At 31.6% G+C, this 24,469-nt stretch overlaps 1 protein-coding gene across 19 annotated transcripts in view; it reads left to right on the forward strand.

Annotated features, from left to right (window-relative positions):
• Window positions 1-24,469, forward strand: part of LOC132730725 (CUGBP Elav-like family member 2) — a 141,315-nt gene that overhangs the window by 55,346 nt on the left and 61,500 nt on the right. For all 19 annotated transcript variants that reach the window (XM_060716731.1, XM_060716753.1, XM_060716770.1 and 16 more), the window contains one exon: window positions 10,905-11,092. In XM_060716731.1, the coding sequence (XP_060572714.1) occupies window positions 10,909-11,092 (184 nt within the window). In that variant the 5' untranslated portion in view covers window positions 10,905-10,908. The remainder of the gene's footprint in view (window positions 1-10,904; window positions 11,093-24,469) is intronic.

The raw sequence follows: 24,469 nt of genomic DNA on the forward strand, positions 1-24,469 counted from the left end.
GTAAAATAAATTTGTTAAAATCTAATAAAACCTTTGAAAGTAATGATAGTGTAAATAAGTTATTGACATTATATTGCATCTTTTTAAAAGTTATATCTGATAATTCAATCTTTAGAATGATAAATTCATTGATTTAATAGCTTCCTTGTGTATATAAAGTGTAAACTTAATATATTATGAAGCTAGGGGTATTAACATACATTAGAACTTCTTTGTAAAATTAATTGAAAATCAAAGCTGTATAATTTAATCTTATCAATTTAGTTTTAATACTTTATAAATATTAGAGAGAAATGGGGGCTTGGGGGAGAAATGAGGCTTGGGGGAGAAATGGGGGCTCAGGGGGCTTTTTGGCAGTTAAGATAATACAACAAAAGAGTCTTGTATATGGTTATAGAATGACTTTATGAATTAGACATATGATATGGAATAAGTAGATGTATTCTGAGTTGGAAACAGAACAATTATGTGATGAAAAGATTGTTGCAGTAACAATTAGGAGAAATTATGCAGCATTGTCAAAACTTCAAAAGCAAGTGAGAGTTGTATACTCGGCTCACAGTGCTGATGAAATCATTCATCAATAGAGTAATGATAGAGATGTCAATCAGAAACTGTGTCTATATTTACAAACTAAACTTGCTAATATAATTATCACTGTTTTTTCTGCTGCCTCATTTTCTTCAATGGAAAAGTTATTAGTGATATTAACCACTTCCTTATGTTCCTAAAAATCTGCTTGACACGTTTTTATGCGCGTTTTTATGCGCGTATCTCCACATATGTATCCACGCATTTTTTTGATAGAAGCACATGTATCCGGCTCCAAGAGCATGTGATTTTCTGGAACTATCTACAGTTTATAATATTAGGATGGATATTTTGATGGACTTGCGCAAAGCAGAAATACTTGGCATCTTTAATTCATTTGGTGAGACACTTAGTGATTATTTTTTTTCTCAAAGAAAACAGTTAAACTGTCTACATATCATAAGATTTTCTGTAATAGTGAAGTGTGATTGAGTGATTTTGTGGAATCTGATGTGTTTAATGCATTACCAAACAAAAGATGTATTTCATACAAATCACATTTTCTGCTTTCATCCAATATGGACTTAATTGCTTTGCATGTTTTTAGGTTTGTTGATTATATGATGAATGACTTTTGTCTTGGGTTGGAATTAAGCTAATATCTTTCCAGACATGAAAAATGTCTGCTATTGAAATTAGCATTTTGTTTTGCTCTCTAGTGAAATGTTTGATTATAATGTAGATTGAGATACAATTGTATCTTTTTTTTTCTGATGTGTGATAATTAGCAGGCATGGATTGTGTGCAAGGTGTAGGGGACTCTAATTGCAAGTGTCATGAGGTAAATGGTTTTATGACAGAAGATTTTAACTGTATGGGTTTTTCAAATGGAAGATTCTATCTGGTAATGTTGTAACATGATGATTGGTAAATAATTTGTTTTATGTAGAATGTCCGGTGATTGAAAAGCCTGAATGTTTACTTTAAAATTATGTTTAGAATTATAGTCCTTGTAGTCAGAATGGTGATTGAGAATGGTGTGTTTCCGCTGCAATCTTTTGAGTGATAGGCGTTAGGATGGCAGATTTATGCTGACAACGTAAAGGGCTGGATTGTGTCTTTATGCAGTTCATGAAAAATTCTAAATAGGAAAAAAATACGAGAAAAAGAATTATTGATTTTTTCACCTTTTAAAGTCGATATCCAAAATATTTCAAGAAAATTAAGATTTTTTTAGTAAAGATAAAAGTATAAATTTACTTGTTAAATGCAATTAATGACTGATTTTGCAGTATGTATCTGACACCATATTTCTACTGCATGACCAATGCATTAAGGGCTATTTTACTTATTTTGACCTCTTTTTGGTAGATCTAACTTTCATTGATTCTAAATGCAGTTTAATGCCGCAATGTATGATTTTCTTTCTCTGTTCACTTGACAATATATTATTTTTGAATAAATTTTAAAAATTTTATTGAAAATTGGCATGAATCTGGAGGCATGCTACTTTAATCTATTTCTATCAAAAACAAGTTTAAACTAGAGCTAGGGCTGTAGATGTTTTTTTCTGAAGTTGAGAAAGGAGCAACAGGTTCTATAACTCTCTATGAGTCATTCAAATAGATTAGTTTTTGACATACCTAATATTTTGAGATGAATATTGACATATTCAAGTCTAGGAAAAACAGCACAGTTATAGTGGAGAAATGGTTGGAAGCCTATTACTATAGCAATGGAATGTAATGAAAGGTGACTTACACCAGAAGCAGGTCTTGGTGAGATCTCAGATGAAGCTGATAAAGGTGATCTAACTGAACTAGAGGATCAAGATAACCTTAATTGATTTATGAAAACCTTGCAGCATGCCTAATCATAAAGCAGGCCAATAAAATGGCAATTTGCACCATGCCTGTTTTATTCCAAGATAAATCCCCGAGCTGGAGTTTTATGGGAATATTTCATTTTATTTTTTATTTTGGTAGTTGTGGAGAATTGAAACTTGGAATCTGTTAGATATAAAAGGAATGTAAGTTGGGTTTTTTGTGTGCTTGCACTGGTGTACTCAACAGGTAACTTATATATATGATACCTTTTTAACTTGCATGAAAACACACAAACTAGTGAATTATAAGATTATTTTTTTTACAAAGTTGTTACATTATTATATAACAATTTGTTCAAGCAAAAGTTACAAATTTAAATCAGGTTAGCAATTGTGCAAATTTGTTCATGTGTTAAAATGAAATGATTTCAGTCATTTGATAAAAGTCACAATTTGTTTGGAAATGCAAAAAATAACAGGAACCTACCTTAATACAGAGAAAAGAAAATAGTTTTAATAAAGAGAAAAAATAGATGTGCATCTTTCAAACATTTTGGGACTTAGGGAAGGTATGACATTTCTTAAATCATCAATCTGTTTGTCAGTATGTCTATCTATATGCATATGTTTATTTTTTCAAGACAAAACATGACTTCACTTCATTTAAATTTTTTACATGACAGAGCATTAATACAGTTATTTATACAATTATCTTTTAGTTATATTTCATGTGTTCATTGTCATTTTATCTAGGATGTATACTATATTATATAAATATAAAAGCTGGATTTTTATCAATTTTAATGACATTTCTCTGAAATTACATACTTTTATTTAAGATTTCATGACAAAATTTTTATATCAGTGTATTTATAATGTTAGATATAGGTGAATTTGGTACAAGTTAGGTACAAAAATAGTAAGATAAATTTAACATGAGTTCTAATCACTACCTTGTATAATTATTCATTAAAATCACATTGTATAAAGCTGGCATGCAGTAGCCATGGGGGGAATTCTCTGGTAATAATGGAGAGCAGCTGCTACTGTTGTTCAGTGTAAAATACAACATCACTCTAGCTACAAGATGTATGTGGAATTTCAAGTGCACCTTCAGATCTGCTTAGCAAACTGTAAAAAAAAATGTCAGAGACAGAGCCTTTTTGGTATGGAAGTAATTTGTTTGTTTTTGTGTGTGAAAATCCCTGTATTATATAGACGAGCTTTGATTAGTGCTGTATGTTGACAGAATAGTCTGTAGAGACTTGGTGATAAACTGACTGGATTATAACAGGATTATTTCACAGTCTTATGTGACATCATTAATATTCTGTTTCCAAGAATGTCTGAGTATCACTATAATTATGCGTCCATCTCTTCCAGACTTGTACAACAATAATATTATTTGCTCTTTCATTTCCTGAATATACTGCTTCATTAGCAAAAAGTAAAAATGATTTACTTGAATTTTTAAATATTGATTATGATACAACATTGATAATGATATTTAAATAAGTATGTCTTTGATATATGTTTGATTGAAAGTGAAGGATATGAAGTATTACATGGATTTCCCTGCAATGTAGCCCTGTAACACAGCCTGATCTTTAAATAAGAATTCCTTCCAAAAATGTGGACAACAATTTGGTCATAAACTGTTTAAGTTAGTTAAGGCAATTAGTACTCATTTATTGTAACATCTCTCAGAAAAGAAAAGCACAGTAAAACCTTATACTGGTTCACTCAATATAGGACAGTATTATCCCCCATGCCCCATCCCCCCACCCTTCCCCCCATAGTCAGGTCAACACACTCACTTTTCATTACTGACCCCCCTCCCCTCCAAGTGAGTCAAATTGCTATATACCACAATATGAAATGTAATAGATACTTATAGTTCAGCTAGGTCTCTCTCCTTGCCAAAGCTAATTGCAATGTTTTCTATAAAAATCAAAGGGCTGCAAGCTCTGTGGTATTTTCTGATCTTTGCAATGACTATCTGTATGTATTTTCCTATATAAGTTTATTTTTATATACTATAATTCATCTTACGCAGCGACGGCGTTAAGATTTTTTTCTATAACAGTTTGAGATTGATACATATGGAATTTTGCATGACTAGAGTTGCATCAAAAATCATTTTTTATGACAGCCACACTTTATCCTTGCATATCGTGGCTACTTCCTTAAAAAAGACACTTCAAAAAAAGTTGCCTCGACTAGGATTTGAACCTTAGGCCTCTCAAACCCTAAACGAGCGCGATACGAGCGCGATACCCCTGCACCACGGTGAAGTAATACGTAATATGTAGCCTGAATAAAAACAAATACATTGTAATTCTAAATTGAGAATTTCCATTTCGTGTTTGTAATCCTTATCAATTTCGAGGTATTTTGTTCACGATAAACAGTCAGACATGTATATATTCCACTACTCGGCAGTCAGATTTATTTGTGTACTACGCCCTGGAGTATTCAGTAATCGACATAGCTAAAAATAGCATTTTCATTGATTAAAATGATATTCATCCGCGAAATTTGTGATTGTTACCTCATATTTCTATTGACTAATCTGAACTTTCAATGCACTGTAATTCGTTAAATGCCTACATTAAAATTATTCTGTCTTTTAAATTGCTGGTTTTTAAGCAGTTTTGAGTGAGAACTACTTTGCGTTGTTAGGTCTGTTAGGAAATTTTGTGTTAGACCGTGGATGTTAGCTATGTATTTACTGATCTTGCGATCAGAAAATACAAAAATAGGCTAAGTGTGTGTACTCCAAGAAAGAAATAAAAAGATTTATGATGGAACATGTTTGACTAAAAATCTGGTAATGTTGTGTTACCTTCAATATTACAGGTACAGTGTGGTTCTGCCACATAAAATACATAGCAACATAAAATATGGCTATGGTAGTCCTAAATCTTTCTCTAGAATAGATACACATGTCTGGATGAAAATGTTACATTCAAGAAAATTCAAAATTCACGCTTTACTGTGTTATTATGTGTACCTGTGGTTAAATTCCATAGTCTCTATTGGTACAAAAATGTCTTTCCTTGAAAAATGAGTCACGCATATAAAAAAAAATGAAAAAGAAAAAAAAATCAAAATTAGTTGCACTTGAAGTACTTTTCAGAAAAAAAAATGTTTTAAGATACAATTGCTAATTAGTTGTTATATGAAAGAAGGTAAGCAAGTACATGATATATTTTACTGTCTTAGTTAAATTGTAGTGAGTAGGGTTTGTCTCATTACTATGTTTATTTTTTTCCATCTTTCTTGGCTTTGAAGTTATTGTGGGTGTTTTTTTTCTGTAATTGATGGAAAAGTTATATATCAGACTAAAGTCAGGGAGGGAATTTTTTTAGGCTTCTTGAGAGGTTTCTGCTGAAATTGCTTTCCTTAAGTTTCCTTGAGTGCAGTATTCCATAATGGTAGCCTAAGACATTATTAAATAGTATAGAAACAGAATACAGACTGTACATCCATCCATTTGACATTAAAATCTTTTATAACAACAATAGACTATGCATTCTTAAATGAAAAGGAATTAGGAAAAGTCCATTTCACAACTTACCCGGAGTAACATTAAAGACTTTCTGTAGTCATAAAAATTAAACATATTTGAGTACAGGACACACACAGTATATCATCAGATAGTTAATTGGGATCAGATAGGTCTATTAAAAATTGACTTGCACTATTTTTTAGCCTTCTTAGATAAAAATAATGGAAACTTGATTGATTGCAGGTCATAGTTTAGGTGATAAATAGGAGATGGAGGATGATAAAATGAATTATAAATGATAAGATAGACATGCAATGCATGATTAATGGATAAAAATCAAAATGTTATTACATATATACTGGATGTTAAATGCCAGTAGTTCAATTCTTTGATGTCCATCTTCTCATCATACTATTTCTTCAGAACTTGGAAGATGTATATATATAGAATACTTACTTGGGTTTAATAATGTATTTTGTCCAGGTTTGAATTTTGACAGTTAAAATTATTCATACATATAAGACATGTAGTTTGTATGGTTTACAGATCACCACTATTAACATATTTGAAACATTTATTGTAAAATGAATATCAGTATATTTGTTATTGCTGAGCAAATTCATGTAGAATGTTATGTGCTGAGATCACAAACACTTCCCTTACGTCCGAGAAAAATACCATAAGAACTTTTCCACTGTCTGACCCAAAAGCTTAAAATTTTGGATGCCAAAATTTTAATAATCTAGTGTTTCTTCGAAGACTGCTGTACCGAGTTTTAATGTAGTATTTTTTTCAAATAATTGTTAGAGCCTTGTTGTTGTTTCTCTTACAGAGAATTTTATAATGTAACAAAATTGAAGGAGGATATACATCATGTTTATTGTTAGATACCAGCAAGAAATACACATAAATGAGTAATTTTATGAAATTAATATTCAAAACAGATGGTATAATCTATAACTGATAGATAACATGAATGTATGGAACCTAATCAGCTTATTTTGGACCATAGTATATTGTTCAAACACAATATTTATTTTTATAACCTTGGCTAATCACATTTTCTATAAATGCTGTATATTAATAAAGGGACAGGATGATAAAAATCATGAAATATTTCCATGCATCTGTTGGTAACATGCATTAATCTTGTTTCTGTACTGGCAATGTTATAATGATGATGAATTAAAGTATCAAATAACAGTAAATGCATTTGTATGTTCATCAAATAGTTTAAGGAAATGTTGAACTATAGAAAAGATAGGAAGTTGATATGTTGTTGTGAGCATTATAATCTGACATATTTGACCATGAATATACCTGGAGTCTAAAGAAAATAAGCTTGCAACATTTTGGCTATGCAAAGAATCTTATTAGCTATAATGATTTGGTATACAACAATTAAAAAAGTAAAAATGAAGTAAAAAAACAACAGTAATTTCATGAATTATATATAGAACCAGATAACTGTTTTAGAGTGGTAGTAGATTGTTTCAAGGAAGAAGAAGAAAGGGTAAGATATAAATGTATCAGATTTTGTCTGCTATCTGTCATACATCAACTAGAACAATTTGATATATGGAGGTCTGATGGTAGCTACATCTTGATAGACCAATTAAAATTCCTGATCTTTATCTGTACATACAACAGCAACCCTGTGTTGAGCTTGTTTGTTTGGCAACATAAAGAAACTGTAGATTACCATCTACTTACGGATGCAGGTGTTCTATTGGAAGACTTGGCTACCTTACCATATAGACTGGCTCGCCAGTATTCTGCAGAAGAGACTATGGCTTGCATACAGATGCCATAAAAGATGAAGGCACAGCTACTAATTAGGTTACGCTTATGACTAAGGTTGAAATTATTTAAGTGAAGTTTTAACTTCAGTTTCTGGATTGTCTGTTGTTAACTTGTAGGTATTGATGTGTTTCAAGATTGAACATGTTGTTTAGGAATGTTTTAAACATGTTGCAAAATTTTCATAAAATGCAAGAGAAAGATTTTTGATGGATATTATAGTTGCATTATTAACAAATAACTTCTAATAGACAATCTAATCTAAAAACATATTAATCAGATATTTTCATAGAAAAAAGGCCCCAATAAACTAAATATTCCTGAAAGAGTAATCTTTTTTTTTGCCATTATACCACAAAGAAATGATAGTAACAAAGATGTTACTTGGAAGAGTATTTTTAGTCAATTTCTCGTTCAATTTTTGTTCCCAGTGTGAACATATTCAGTCTGCTGCTCATCCACAAAATTATAATCTTTATATTCAATCATTGTTAAATAGCTGCTATAAATTTTATATTACTAATCAAATGGGCGCTGTTGGAATTGCTAATACCAAGTTTTTTTCCTTTTTGCTATAATTCACTCTACCATCGATAGAGAAAAAAAAATGCAATAAAAAATTGCATAAATAAGATATCCTTTTTCCAGAAAAGATATTTTCGTAATTTATGAAAAATGACGGATATTACGGATGCCTCGCCAACCAGTAACGATTTTCTGATGAGGTCTGTTTAAAGAAGATTTTTATCAAATGCCATTTTTCTTCTTACGAAACAAGCAAACTCAATTAAGCCATGGATCAGCTTACTAATTTCTTGATCAGATTTCTTGAATTTAGCCGAGTAACAAATAGCAGTGTCATAACTTCATGGTGATTGGAAACAGCTCAGAATTACCTATAGGTACCTGCTGCTGTAGCTTCTCAACAACAATTCATCATGATTTTTGTATTGACTTTTACCTCTTATAAAATCATTTCACTTTTTAGCTGGCTAATAATTGTCTGCTGTATGTTCCCTATTCAATCAGTGTAATATTATTTGAATTTTTCACTAAAAAGTTATATGAATAGTTTAGATGATGATAAAATGAAAGTCCAAAGCATGGAAATGGTTAAGAAGAAAAACAAGTTTCTTGTCTTGTTTTGACATGTTTATCAATCTTTGCACTGTTAGTCAATCTTTGCCCTGTTTATCAATCTTTGCCCTGTTTATCAATCTTTGCCCTGCTAAATCTGTGTGATGGGCTTTGCCCTATTGTGAACTTGGAATTGTTCATTAATTTTATATCTTGCAGCATTTAAGGAAAAAAAATTGCTAAAATTTATGTCATTACAGGCATTGACAGTTATTAACAATATAAGCAGAACAGATAATTCAATACTTGGTAGATATAATTGTTTGGTGTATAGACCAGGCAATTAAAACATTCATGCATTCCAATTTAAACAGCTGCCTCCCAGCTTGTATTTTAATGTTTCATTTGATCAGTCTCTGTGAAAATTAGAAATAAACATTTTGATATATCATAATGACATTGATTATCAGTGCAAAGATTTATTTACCTGAAATTAATATACATTTAAAGGGGATTAGTTTAGCAGGAAGTGCTTAGCTATAAACGTGCAATTAAATTAATTTTGTTAAAAATGCTATGAAAATAAAAAACAATGTGGAAGATATTTTGCTTGCGATTGAAGTATTATATGCATCATGTAAGTCGTTAATAACATCTGCAGTATTCTTAGCTTTCATTTAAACAGTGCAAAAGAACGCTTCATACAAGCAGTTGTTGTCTGATTGCACAGACAATATTTCAGTTTGCGAACGTATAAAAGTTATTATGTAATCAAATAGAATACCTGTAATTGTTTCATAATGCATAAGATTTATTGAGAGATAGTCTCCTAATTTTAACGCATAACAGTTGTAAATATTTACATTACAGAATGCCAGTCAGTATGTTTTTCTTCAATCCCGAAAATGTTGGTTAATTTTCTTCATGATAACTTTATCATAGGCTTGTGTCTTGAAGTTTAGACAGTGTCACTTTTACAAGTGGAATTTGTTATGCAAGGAAATCAGAAAGTAAAATTTGAAATACCTTTTTTTTCAGACTTAAATATATATGTTTAAGTAAAACACATGTTAAGTATAGGGAAAAGTGGATTTTATCGGAAAGAAAAATTCAAAAACTTAAGTTAAAGCATATTTAATTTCATTGAAAAGTATAAGGCATCTACATATGGAAATATGAAATATTTCTTTTAAAATAATGATTGTGATTTAAACTATCACAATCATTTCATAATGTAAAAATATGAATCAAAATTGTTCCTCTTTAGACCCCAAAGTTAAATTCATATATTTTTCACAAATATGGATCATATACAATTTTTTTTCCAGTGCTTCTTTATTTTACCTCATGTTGATTTATGTTGATCATTCAAATATTTATCTGTTATGAAATTGCTATTTAGGCCTTCTGCTCTCAGCAGATACCCAGTTGTTTGTGAAGTTATTTTCTACATTAAAACAGTAGAGAGATACTAATATTACTCTGTCATCCAAGTTTTATTGTTTGATACAAACCCTGGAGAATTTCCTTAGGAGGTGTATTTATAAGACTGGTATTTTGTGGAACTGTAAATCTAGGAATTTATAGGCTAGTTCAGCCATTCTCCAGGAGTAATTCTGGTTTACTGTGGCTTAAACATCTCTCATACCAACAAGTTTAGAAACAAAATTGCCAATAAAAGATGTTTTTCAGTCTTTACCTTGTGGTTAGTTAGTAATTCTGATAGTGAGGTTTGTGGGTTTTTATTGCAACTGGGTGGATTCAGGTGATGTAATTACAAAACATTACTCTGAATTTAGAGGGAGAGAATGATAGTAAAAGTGCAGTGAGCTAGGAGGTATGGAGACTTCTTTGATGTTTTCTTTATATATATATAGACAAGCATTGTTTGGATAATTGCTGAGTCATGATTCTGTCTGTAAATGACTGGAAATAAGATTCTGTTTCTAAAATCATTGAAATGTAATAGTTGTGTAGAATTCCCAGACAATTTGATCAACACCTGCATTTAATTTATTAGCAGCCACTGAAACAGTAAAAATATGGTACATATTTTGTTTCAGGGACCTTTTTGTGTTGATTTACTGTAATACCAAGCTTTTTTCATGTTGCCTATTTACCTATAATGCTAATGTTTGTATTTTTTTTTTCTATTTTTAGAACAATGCATTCCCCACAGTCTCCGATAGAAAACGGGCGCAGAGAGCCGGACTCTGATGCTATAAAAATGTTCGTTGGGCAGGTCCCAAGGTCCATGGATGAAAATGATCTCACCAAAATGTTTGAACAGTATGGCCCAGTCTATCAGTTAAATGTTCTACGTGACAAGGTCTCCGGACAAAGTAAAGGTAAGATAGTTTTAAATGAATGTAACTTTATATCTGCCTGCATATAAATTCCTGAGGAACTTACAGTTATTATGCCCCAGCTAATTAGGGGTTATATAGAACTGCCCTTTTTTTCTGCCTCACTGTCATGCTACCGGTCTGTAGACTCTCAAAACAGTGGAATGTGAGGGCATTTGTGTCCTATGAACACATTTTTAGTTTTATCATTTTATCTATATCAATATGGTGCTTCTCTGTCTTTTATATCAAAATATGAATTATAACATGATACATGACTATGTCATGTTACATTGTAATGAATAGACTGTCAGTCCACATGTAGCAGATGTTATATCTATAGTTTGCATTCTGGTATTGGCCTAAATTTCATAAGGATAAAATAAAATAAAAATATCATGGTGTGAAATCCTCTGAATCCAGGTTCCATTAACAATCCACAGTCCATCCACCTTAATTATTAAAATTTTAAAACAGGGCAGATTGGTTCATGCATTAAAGTAGTAATTAAAAAGTCCAAATCCAAAGCAGAGCAAAACTGTTCACCACAAGTCCATATTCAAAGCTCGCTCATTAAAATAGTAATGAACTAGTTCAGTTTCAAAGCAGAACAAATTTGTTCACCCATTAAAGTAGTGATGGACAAGTTAAAATTCAAAGCAAAGTAAATCTGATCATTCATTAAAGTAGTAATTAAAAAATCCATATTCCAAGTAGATCATATCTGATCACCTATTAAAGTAATAATGGACAAATTCAAAGCAAGGCAAAACATTTACACAAACATAGCTACAAGAAAAAAAAATAGCATGTAAATGTTGAATATTGCTGTAGTTGTTTTCTGTTGAGATTATTTCAGACAATTCTTGAAAGCTCTTGAAAGATTCACTATGAAAATAAAGATGAAATGTCCAGGAATTTTGTCTTGCTGTTGGTATTGATTGGTGGTTATATTGGGTGCCAAAATAAAGCAGTTATCTTCAATTTTAAATGAAGACAAACTTTTTGTCTGAAAAGTATTTTCAAAAATATGCAGTGCAAGACTTCACCAGTGAAAGAATGTCTTCGTTACTGAGTTTGAAATGTTAGGTGAAAACTTGGCAGACTTGTCATTTACTTTATTGTTTCTTGGAACCAGGTTGTTGCTGATTGGGGGGAAGATACTTGAAGAATTTATTAAACATGATAAATGCTTGTCTTCTGTACAGAATTTGTTTGACATTTTATGTTGTTAACCATGAACCATAAATTAGACAATGGGTGGGGAATTGTTTGAATTTTCTAAACTCATTTTTTTTCATCTAGTGTAAAGGGAAGTTGGATGGATGGGGTTTTTCTGTTATCAACTTTCTAGTCAGTAAGATGTTATCATAATAATTGACTGCAGCAGGGATTGGTTGGTGAATTCCACCCTGGATACTATCATGTCTTTCTTAGGGGGAAATGATTCCTATGATGATTCCAAAGCTGACTTTGTCAAGATTTGTATCTTGTTTTGATCAGAAGCATTTAACATGTGTTCTGCTTCTCTTTCATTGTCTATCTTTATTTACTTAGATATTTAATTGATAAATGATTAAATGTTTGAATTTGATGTTATGAGTTAAAATGGAACATGAATTATTATAACTTTGAAAATGAGAAATCTTAAATATCTGACATGAAATATAATTTTGAATGTTACAGGTAAAATGGACCTAGAAAATGAGAAATTTTTAAATGTAGCTGTGAAATATAATTTTGGCTGTGAGATATATTCCATCTCTATTGAAAAAAGTATTTTATTCTCCCTGAACTTTGTTGTTGGGGTAAATAGTTACCAGGTTAACCATTCTTCCATCTTTCAGCCTGACTTATCCCATCCAGTCACAGGCACCTTCATTGACTACTATTGTAGATATTTGGTGTGTTAGTGCATTCTCACTCAACCCTTGTTTCTAAGGTTTCAGGTTGATTAAGTCAAAGGTCATCAAGGCTAAAAATAGATTTTCCTTCTGTCTTTAAGGCAGCCCATACTTTTTGTTTTGAAAAAGTGACATCAAGGAGCATCCGTTGGTGTAACAGATATTCCTGTCACTACTCCTGTCTATTTGTTTCATGCATTTTGATGACAAACAGTATGCTTATACTATGATTGGCCAACCAACAGTGAGTGATATAAATGATATCTAACTGATAAAACCTGATATTTTATTGATTTGTGTAAGAGTGATGAGGAAATTTCATAATATTATTTACATTATTTGAGCAAGTGTAATGTTATCTAATATTATTTTATCAATGAAAACATACAACTTCCTACAGAACATGATAGTGAATTATATGTTAACTCAAATTACATTTAAGTGCAGATTTAATTAATTTTCTTGCTTCATATGTCATGAAATTTGCTGATTTCATTATTTTCATGTTTAATTTATTCATCACATTTTCAGCGATTTTTTTCTAGTGAAATTATAAACCATATATATATATACCCTTTGATCTCAGATTTGTGTTGATGAATAAACAACAACAAAAAACAAGTGAACAAAATGTAAAGTAGAACAGCTTTGTAACATGTTTTATCGTGATCAAATACCACCATAATTACATCTTTCATTGAAGATAATTTCCTCATTAAAATGAAAAATTACATTTATTCTAAAATTTCATAATTAGAAACATAAATTAATTAGAGAAAAAAATTCTAATTGAAATGGAATAATCCAGTTATAGCTTTTACTTTGAGACTGGAAATAGTTTTCTCAAAGCTGATAAATAAATGTATCATTATTTTGACACTTGAAGAATTTCATTTTGGTATTTTCTCATGGTGTAATTGTCTGTATATTATATAAATGATGAAGGTTGTCTGTGATAAGAACATCTCTCTCTCAGTATACTATCTTCATATACTCATTAACTTTCCTCAAGGCTTCAAACAAAATGACAACCTTATAGAAATGGTAATTGCCAAATTTTTTTGGTTTTAAGAATTGGTTTCTTGTCGCCATTATAGAGATGATACATTATTTTGAAGTTTTGCGTCTTTTTCTCAAAGAATTATCCTGATGTTATTTCTTGCAGGCATTATTTTTGTTTATCCCCTGCTGTGTAGTCCTGCTGTGTAGTGAGGAAGAGAATAAAGTTAGGAATGGTCGGCGTCTGTCCATCTGTCTGTCTATAAGATGTGTCCACTCCGTAACTTTTAATCTAATGAAAAATTTCAAAATAACTTGGCACAAATGATCACAATTGTAAGCTGATGTGCAGAATGCATCATCTAGGAGGTTTCCCCCAAGGTCAAGGTCAATCTTAGAAGTCAAATGTAATGTAAAAAGTCACATTTTGTGTCCACTCCATAAGTTTTTATCCTAATATAAACTTGCAAAAATGATCATATTGTGAGGTCTAACCTTTGTTCACACTGTCTTGTTACTTTCAATGTTATACTGCAGCAGGGGATATAGATGTCCTTCAGACTGCCTTGTTTAAACTGAAATACCATTTCAAAACGAATATTTTAGGTCATTTTAAACAGTAAACTATAGGCTCATTGGCTCAGTGCACTATTTGATATAATAAAATTGAAGACCAGACTGTAATCAAAAAGATGTATTCCAGACAAATATTAGCTACATTTTCTTGAATCAGTTTTTAGTGTGGTCTTTTATGGCTTGATCTCAATGAAGTATTTTACTAAATTTTGGTTTAAACTAGAATTAAAATTGATTCGTCTTTCCTATTAGTATAGAGCATGCCCATCCTGCACAACTTTAAATCCCCAAATTTAAAATGATAGTATTAAAATGGAAGAATTTCAGCAAATAAAGGCATAAGTTCATTAATTGTCCACAGTTTTCATCTGGGCCATGGTATAAGAGGGTTGTTACCCTTGCCGGATGATTTGACCTGCATTGATTCTGAAACTGTCCAATAGTATGACAATCTGCAAGAAATGTCAAGGCTGACCAGGCTCTGTTTGTGAAATATGCCTGATATTATATCAGCTTGGTCTTTGAAAGTGTTAGAAATTTTCTCCTGAAAGGTTTGCTTTTCAAATATTTTGCAGACAATTTATGGTAGGTGGACAAATCTATGAAAATCAGTTAAGATATAATAGAGGCTGCATGTTGACTTGTATTAGAGATCTAGGATGTAGAATATTATCAGGTGTGGCATGTTCACCTGTCCAGACTAGTAGATAATCAGAGAATGATTACATTGTTGGTAAATACTGGCAGCTATCTAGTCTCACCATCAATATACCACAGGTATTATAGGTAATCACTCATGAAATATTGCTAATTAGACATGAAGCCTACATGCCTCTCACATACCATTGTAATGTATGGACACAAGATGGACCATCTGACATGCCAGACCATTGCAGTGATATATGCTCAAACACTGCTGTCTCTGTTTACATTACAATACTTCCTGTCAATTTGGTATAAGACCAAAAAACGTTTATTTTGATTGATTAATCATAACTTATATATTTTAAATCATAATAAAACCTTGCTCTTTTTGTAACCAATTAAAGAGTCAAGAAAACATGACCATGACATCAAATAAGGGCTTGAATCTGGTGTCATAGGGTGACCAATGTGACAGCGATTCCTTCCTTCTATTCTTAAAATACTTTTATCATTATCATATAGTTCGGTGATCAATGAGACAGCAATTCCTTCCTTTAATTCTTAAAATACTTTTATCATTATCAGATAGTTTGGTGACCAATGAGACAGCAATTCCTTCCTTCTAGTCTTAAAATACTTTTATCATTATCAGATAGTTATTACTACTACGTCAAGTTGCTAAACTGTATTATATTATAGAAAATGGGAATGACAATCTGGTCTTAGGATAGTCATGGAAAAATACTCAACAAGCTATTTATGTATATACATGTATGACATACTACAGAAATAATTTTCACTTACAATTTTTTTTCCCAGAGTTCTTAGCGGAATGAATCTTCAAAGTAGCATAAATGTATGTATATATCCATGGTACTTGAATGCTAGCCAACCTTTGCAAATTGATCAATTAGTTGGAAAATCATTTTAATTCTTGTATTTCTCCAGAATCATTAGCAATGGTTGATTTTGTAACTGCGTAAAATAAATACGGAAATAGGATTCTTTAAGGCAGGGGGATTTCTTTGAAACCAAATATCTATTTGTTTTGCTTGCAAATTTAGGCGGAATTCTGAAAAAATATTTCCATTGGCTGTTTTAATGCTATTTATAACTTAAGAAAGAATAGCTAGTTGACATCCTGTAGATGTTTCAACTTGATGAAATATGAATAATTGTGTTTATGAAATCATTTCATTCTGTATTGAAATGGCTTTCAGGAATTATAGAATATTGAATTATGCATACCTTTTACTTGTCATAATCAGAAATTAATTATTAAACACTCCTGGGGCTAGTTTAATTCCAGTGAACTTCATTAGAATTTCAGAATTATAAACGTTGAATATTGAAACGAAATTGATAGGAATTATTGATGAAGAAAAGAAATAATAAAATAAAAGTTGGTGTGACATATTACATGTAAGAAACGTATCTGATATTTTGTATATATCTATCACCATGAAAGTTGTTATTTTTCCTAAGAATTGTTCCTGTAATTGTAAGGGTTAAATAAAGTAGTGTGGTTAGAAGGTAAGCTCGCTCCAGGGTTAACATAGCTAACAGTTAGTGGTCCTCCTTAATTGTCTTCATTACTCTAGCAGACGACTTTAACCAGCCAAATCAATTTGGCTAATGAACTTGTGTCAGACACCTAATTTGGTTCCCTACTAAAGTCTGGTTCCCCTTCCAAGTCTTGATAATTTGCACTTGATGAAGTTGATAAAATTTTAAACTATAATCACTCAAAGTTAAAATATCTTGAATTTATTCGCATATTTTGTGTTTATCATAATTGGATTTGAAATAATTTTAAATTGGTACTGTTTTATATATAGTCTAGATGTTTTCAGATGAATCAAATTTTTATCCCCCGCCGAAAATTTTCGGCGGAGGATATAGAAAAAGTCTCCGTCCGTCCGTCCGTCCGTCTGTCCGTCCGACCTTCCGTCCGTCCGTCCTTCCGTCCGACATTTTTGTCCGGAGCATATCTCTAAAAGTATTTGAGTTATCAATTTGAAACTTCATAGGTGGATAGACCTCATTGAGGAGGAGTGCAGTGCACAAGAATGATAACTCTACCTTGCATGATTTTTGAGTTATTGCCCTTTGTTATTTTTCAAAATTGATTTTTGTCCAGAGCAACTCCAAAAGCCTATGAGATATTAACATGAAACTTCATAGGTGCATAGATCTCACTCAGGAGGTGTGCAGTGCCCATGAATGATAACTCTACCTTTCATAATTTTTGAGTTATTGCCCTTTGTTATTTTTCATACCTAATTTTTCACCTGAGTGGAGCATAACTCAAAAAGTGTTTGAGATATCAACATGAAATGTCAAAGGTGGATAGATCTTATTGAGGAGGAATGTTATATGTGGATAGACCTCATTGAGGAGGAGTGCAGTGCACAAGAATGATAACTCTACCTTGCATGATTTTGAGTTATTGCCCTTTTTTATTTTATAAAATTGATTTTTGTCCAGAGCATAACTCCAAAAGTCTATGAGATATTAACATGAAACTTCATAGGTGCATAGATCTCACTCAGGAGGTGTGCAGTGCATATGAATGATAACTCTACCTTTCATAATTTTTGAGTTATTGCCCTTTGTTATTTTTCAAAATTGATTTTTGTCCAGAGCATAACTCCAAAAGCCAATGAGATATCAACATGAAACTCATAGGTGCATAGATCTCACTCAGGAGGTGTGCAGTGCACATGAATGATAACTCTACCTTTCATAATTTTTGAGTTATTGCCCTTTGTTATTTTTCATACCTAATTTTTCACCTGAGTGGAGCATAACTCAAAAAGTGTTTGAGATATCAACATGAAATGTCATAGGTGGATAGATCTTATTGAGGAGGAATGTTGTGTGCAAGAATGATAACTCTTCCCTATACAATTTTTGAGTTATTGCCCTTTGTTTTTTTTTCATGCTATTTTGTCCAGAGCTTATCTGAAAAAGTATTTGAGGTATCAACTTGAAACTTCAAAGATGGATGGATCTCATTGAGGAGGAGTGCAGTGCTTAAGAATGATAACTCTACCCTGCATTATTTTTGAGTTATTGCCCTTTGTTATTTTTCAAAATTAATTTTTGTCCACAGCATAACTCAAAAAGCCTGTGAGATATCAAAATGAAACTTCATAGGTGCATAGATCTCACTCAGGAGGTGTGCACTGCACAAGAATGATAACTCTACCTTTTATAATTTTTGAGTTATTGCCCTTTGTTATTTTTCATACTTAATTTTTCAATTCAATTTTTTTCTCAAAAAGTATTTGAGGTATCAACTTGAAACTTCATAGGTGGATAGATTTTACTGAGGAGGGATGCAGCACACAAGAATGATAACCTACCCTGTATTATTTTTCAGTTATTGCCCTTTGTTATTTTCAGCCATCAGTATTCACATAGGTTTCAAATCTGTAATCACTATAGCCATAAGTTTTCATTACCAAAAGACCTCTCAAAATAGAATTATTCTGTTCTACTACATATACATTCTTCCAATGAGCAACACATTCAGCGGGGGATGGCCATGTTGACATGGCTCTTGTTATTCTAGGAATAATTTTTTTAGTGTATCTGATCAATGAAATTTGTAAAATTGATATCTTTTTTGTATGCATTGCAATTTATTACATAATGAACTTTACTTTTTCTGCTCTAATGTGTTAAAGTATCAAAACTTCAAATGTAATTTATTAACATAGCTTATGATGGAACATCAAGATAGCTGATAACATGTTGATGTACATTTAAAATTACAATTTCGATGTGCTTGTTATTATGGCAACAGTCTGTACATTTTCTTCGCTTTCAAAAAAAAAAAAATTAAAATATTTTATCATTGATAAAAACAGAACTTGAAAATAATGATAGATGCAATTTGTTCTGATATATCTAACTCTTCATTCACCTATTCAAGATGGGACAAGATTTTTACTGAACTCTTCTTGCAGGAGTTTAAAAAGTTAAATCTTAAATTTATGAGAGAAAAAAATGCAACCTGATTCTCAAAACAGATAAGGAGTCAAGTAGATTATATTTAATGAGCATTTAAAAAGTAAGTTAAATTTCAGTTTAACATTTGCTAGAGAAAAATGAACGGTAGAAATGTAAAGGAAGAAGATAAGAGATAAAAACCCATCCTGCAAGCAGATATCACAAGATTTGAAGCCAGAGTTGTGTTAGTTTTTGTTCATGATGATGTTTGGCTCTTCTTTTTTATCAAGCAAAGCGATGCTATATGTTTTGAATTAAGATTTGAATTTAGTTTCTCATTCACCCCATTGTTTTATTTCCCACCACTCTTACCCTATTTGTGCTCACTGGCTATAAATGGTAAGTACAGAAACTATAAATTAGAGACCAATTTATTTTTATAAAGTTGATTATTTAAGTCACAAATTGGTCAATGTATCCTTTATCCACTCCCCTTTGCCTACACCCTAAACACCCCCACCCTCCACACACCATGAATGTTGAATAAAATTCCCATACAAGTTTTTTTTGTATCAGCAGTTGTTGTTGGCGTCCGCGCCGAAGCGCGGCGCCCCTTTATGGAACGAAATCAGATTTTGTGAAAGGGCGACAGCAACTTCTCGAGCCTTTTAGTCGGTCATAATAAAAGCCGATCATTCCGATTCTTGATTATTAATTAATCCGTGGTACAATGAATAGCGAACTTGCAAACATTTTCAAATGAAATAACCTTTTCCGTCAATAAATCGCGCTCTTCGTTTTTTTTATTTACTCAGTGGGTTATTATGGTTGTACATTTATCCGAAAGCTGTAAATAAAATGATGAGTTGATGACCTAAATATTCCGAAAATCTATTTATAGAGGGATGTGCTCCTATCGGTAATTCCCGGTCTCTCCCGGTCTATTTTGACCGGGATTTACTAGTGACCACACGTTTATTGTCTGGTCTCTCCCGGTTTTGGAGTAGATGTTTGATATCGTTACAGAACAGAACAAATAATTTACAGATAAATAAGTTTTTTTTCCAAAATGAATGTTTGTCAGTTAATTTGGTTACAATAATTAATGAACACAGATCAACTCTCAAATTTATTGATTTTTTTATACATAAACATACAATTCGAAAAAAAAACCAAGAAGAACAACAACAATAGCATGTTTCATTTTATCTTTATGAGATAAAAACAATAAATATGTACAATAATTGAGAAAAAAGGTACATTTTTATGGTATTAATACGACACTATCAACTTTGAAACATTTTATTTAATTTGTTATTCGTGGTTAGTAAAGATGCCGAGGAATTATTCAAAGTTACAAATTAGATTTTATGAATTATTCAATTGATTGATAATTTAAAGAATGATAAAGAAAAATGCAAATGTAAATGGTTTAAGAATATAAGAATAAACAATATTATATATTGAAAGATTAACCATTATTTACTGACTTTTTCCAGTTAATTTTTTACTTATAATCGTCGGTCAATATGACAATTGAATTCTTAAAATTTATTTTACAATTTAAATTCAAAAAAGTATGTAAATATAAAATAGCACATAAAACACAAAAAAGAAAAGAAAACAATATTCATAAAATCTGTAAGTTTTTTATCAAAATTAATAGATATTACAATTATTGTATAATAAACAATTATGCTCAACATGATCAACGTGGTAATATAACCAGTGCCATATTTTTACTAAGTGTGAATAGATACCTTAAGAGGGAGTCTTTGCTAATAGCGATAACATAATAAGGGACAATTACACAAGTGTGGTGTTGATCATGCGTTACACATATGGATTATAAATGATTGTATACATGTATATACATATCCGTTGCTCGCCCATATGGTCTCTTTCCAGTGGCGAGGGTAAACAAACGCAAACACACAAAATCCGTTGCTATTAATAACCACGGTCATAAAGAAATAACAAGTAATATTCTAATCTCTAGCATGCCAATCAAAGTTCATAATGAACAATGTCTTTCGTCCGCTCATTCATAAGTGATATACAATTCTGGTAAAAACCATTGAAAAGTTTATAAGAATATCTTGTCATCATATGTCTACTAGTTCATCTTCACTTGCTGCATTTCTTGCTTGGACGCCCTTTGATGCTTTGCATCAATGCTTTTCTTGTATACAACTTGATTTTAACAGAATCCTGTAAACTGTATATCCTCATATATCCTTTAAAACATAAAACATGAATGAGATACCTTACATGGCACCAGTTTTGTCTGGTTCAGACATTGTAAAGGCTTTCCCACTTACACAAGTAAAACCTTTTATACTACTCTTCCATTAAGAGAATCCTTTGTTATGAAAAGCAATCAATTTCTTACACCTTGGGATGACAAATTATATACATGAATATCATTATTGTTTAACTACTCATATGGTTTAATCTGGTGTTTGTACAGTGTTGTAGAATAAATGAGCCGCGCCACGACAAAACCAACGTAATGGGTTTGCGACCAGCATGGATCCAGACCAGCCTGGGCATCCGCGCAGTCTGATCAGGATCCATGCTGTTCGCTTACAAACCCTGTTACAAGTAGAGAAACTGACAGCGAACAGCATGGATCCTGATCAGACTGCGCGGATGCGCAGGCTGGTCTGGATCCATGCTGGTCGCAAACGCATTACGTTGGTTTTGTCATGACGCGGCTCAAATGACAAATTGTGCAATCCAAATTCCCAGCTGAACTGCAATTCTAGAAGGGTTATAAGCTGTTCAATAAATTCATTGACTAAATCTCATGTTCTGATCAGCTTTTGAACTGTTGCAGCTCAACCGGGGATTTTATTTTCCCAGAAGGAAAATTCATTTCAACTTTTATGATTGCCCGTCATGAAAAAACTGTTCCATATTAATTGTTTGTAAAATAAAACAAGTTTTTACGAGTAAGATCTTTGTGGAAAATAACTGTACTAATTTTGAGAGAATTTACTCCGTAAATTACTGGGCAATTAAAGAAAGCAGATTCTCTCATTGCTTTGGAAAGAAAGCATATTTTTTGTGGTGTAAAATTGGTTAATAAATGACTACGTAATTAACAATGTTTTTTTCTGAGCTTGGTTTTGTTGGACAGTTTTTATGCTAGAAACCTGTTTCTAAAAAAGAAGAATGGATGATGTGCCTAATTGTTAGAAATTCCAAAATGGTATTGAAGCACACAAGAAACACCATCCATCCACATATGTTAATGTTAAGTACAGACAAACAACTTGGCTATATTCTAATAAAACATGAAAACCTAATAAGTATCAGTTGAACACAGAGAATTTAGTAGATTCTTCAAAATTTTGAATTATAGAAAATTCCAAAAACTTTTGTGTGCATCTGATCTATATATTTAATATGCTTTGTGCTTTCTTTTAGTCGAAGATTCAATTAAGATTTTGGAGTCTGTACCTTCTTCCGATATATATCAAAGTCAGCTTGGAATGTTTCAGTTTTCTTGGTTTTTTCTTTGAACATTCTTTCATAAAATAATCTTGACAAGAAAATCTGCCAATTATTCTGTTGTATAAACATTTAATAAGAACTTAAAAGATTTTCATTCAGCTCTGTTGAACTAGAAACATGTGTTTGATCAGTAGTAATTATCAATTTTATCACACATGTTTCTTTAAAATGTGAATTTTCTAAATATTTTGATGTAAACTGTAAGGATATTAGCTAGCAATATGGAGATTATTTATCAAGGAACATAAACAGCCTCCCTAGGGCCACAATTTCATCATTTTCCACAATCTGTTTGTATAGAGAACTCAAACAACTTTTATCCAGTGTTCAACTTTTAAGTTTCTTCAAACATCCTTATCAAGAAACTGTTCTTTAGTCATCACTTTTCTCTCTCTAGGAAATGTGGCTCAAATACCCAAAAGCATTAGAAATTAAGAATTGTTCAGTTCTATTTTCTTAGAGATTAAATTTTTTACAGTAATGCTTAAGTATTGTTTTTAGAGATTAATAGAACACCAATTAAAGTTGGCTATAAAAAGATTAAACTTGCCTAAAATATCTTTTGAAGTTCTCTTTTGTTCAGAGAAATGCATTATTTAATCTGGTTTTGAAAGAAAAAGCAATTTGTTCATCCATGAAGTAAGATGCTGTTGGAAAGACAGTGCTCTCCACTTTGAGGTCCTAATTGATAGAAACAGAGCCCAATAATCAAACTCATTTGTGGAAAGTCTTAATTTAGGTTTCAGGTTTTTTTTGGTTGTCGTTTACAAAATTGAAGTCCAGGAAATACATTTATTTCCTTTGTAATCCAAGAAAAATGCTTGTGTTTTTGTAATTGAAAACCATTCACGCTTAGGAGAATAGCCCATTTCATGCTTATTAGTCCCCTACCGGTTTACCGGAGGGGACTTTAGGTTTACCCTCCGTCCGTCTGTCCGTCTGTCCGTCCGTCCGTCCGTCAGTCCGTCTGTCCGTCCGTCAGTCCGTCCGTCCACAAAACTGGATCCCGCGATAACGCAAAAAGTACTGAAAATATTTTAATGAAACTTGATATATGGATAGATGGCAGTATGGAGATTATGCACGTCTTTTTCTTTTCTTCCTATGTTGAAAATTCTGGTTGCTATGGCAACAAATAGACTGAAAATATGGCAAATTTTACACATAACCTGGATCCCGCGATAACGCAAAAAGTACTGAAAATATTTTTATGAAACTTGATATATGGATAGATGGAAGTATGGAGATTATGCACGTCTTTTTCTTTTCTTCCTATGTTGAAAATTCTGGTTGCTATGGCAACAAATAGACTGAAAATATGGCAAATTTTAACATAACCTGGATCCAGTGATAACACAAAAAGTACTGAAAATATGTTTATGAAACTTGACATATGGGTAGATGGCAGTATGGAAATTATGCACATCCTTTTCTTATCTTCCTTTGTTGAAAATTCTGGTTGCTATGGCAACAAATAGACTGAATTTCAAGATTTCTGATTCTAGTTTTTAAGTTTTTTTACTATAAGTTCTTTATTTCTTAAGGTATTTTCTTCAAACTTTAAATATAAGTTGCTTGTCATCAACCACTTCATATGTGACAAGGTTTACAACTCTAGCACAAAATTTATCAGAATTACCTCCCTTGAACTTAAAATTTTCATGAAAAAAACATTGTTTTTTTTAATAACTTCTTTTTCTGAATGTATCTACTTCAAACTTCATATAAATGTTTCTTATTATCACTCAACATTAAATTTTGTGAGTGTTCAATACTCTAG

This window comes from Ruditapes philippinarum, unplaced genomic scaffold (assembly GCF_026571515.1).
Source record: "Ruditapes philippinarum isolate M1 unplaced genomic scaffold, ASM2657151v2 ctg275_1_1_1_1, whole genome shotgun sequence".
Classification (NCBI taxonomy): Eukaryota; Metazoa; Mollusca; class Bivalvia; order Venerida; family Veneridae; genus Ruditapes; species Ruditapes philippinarum.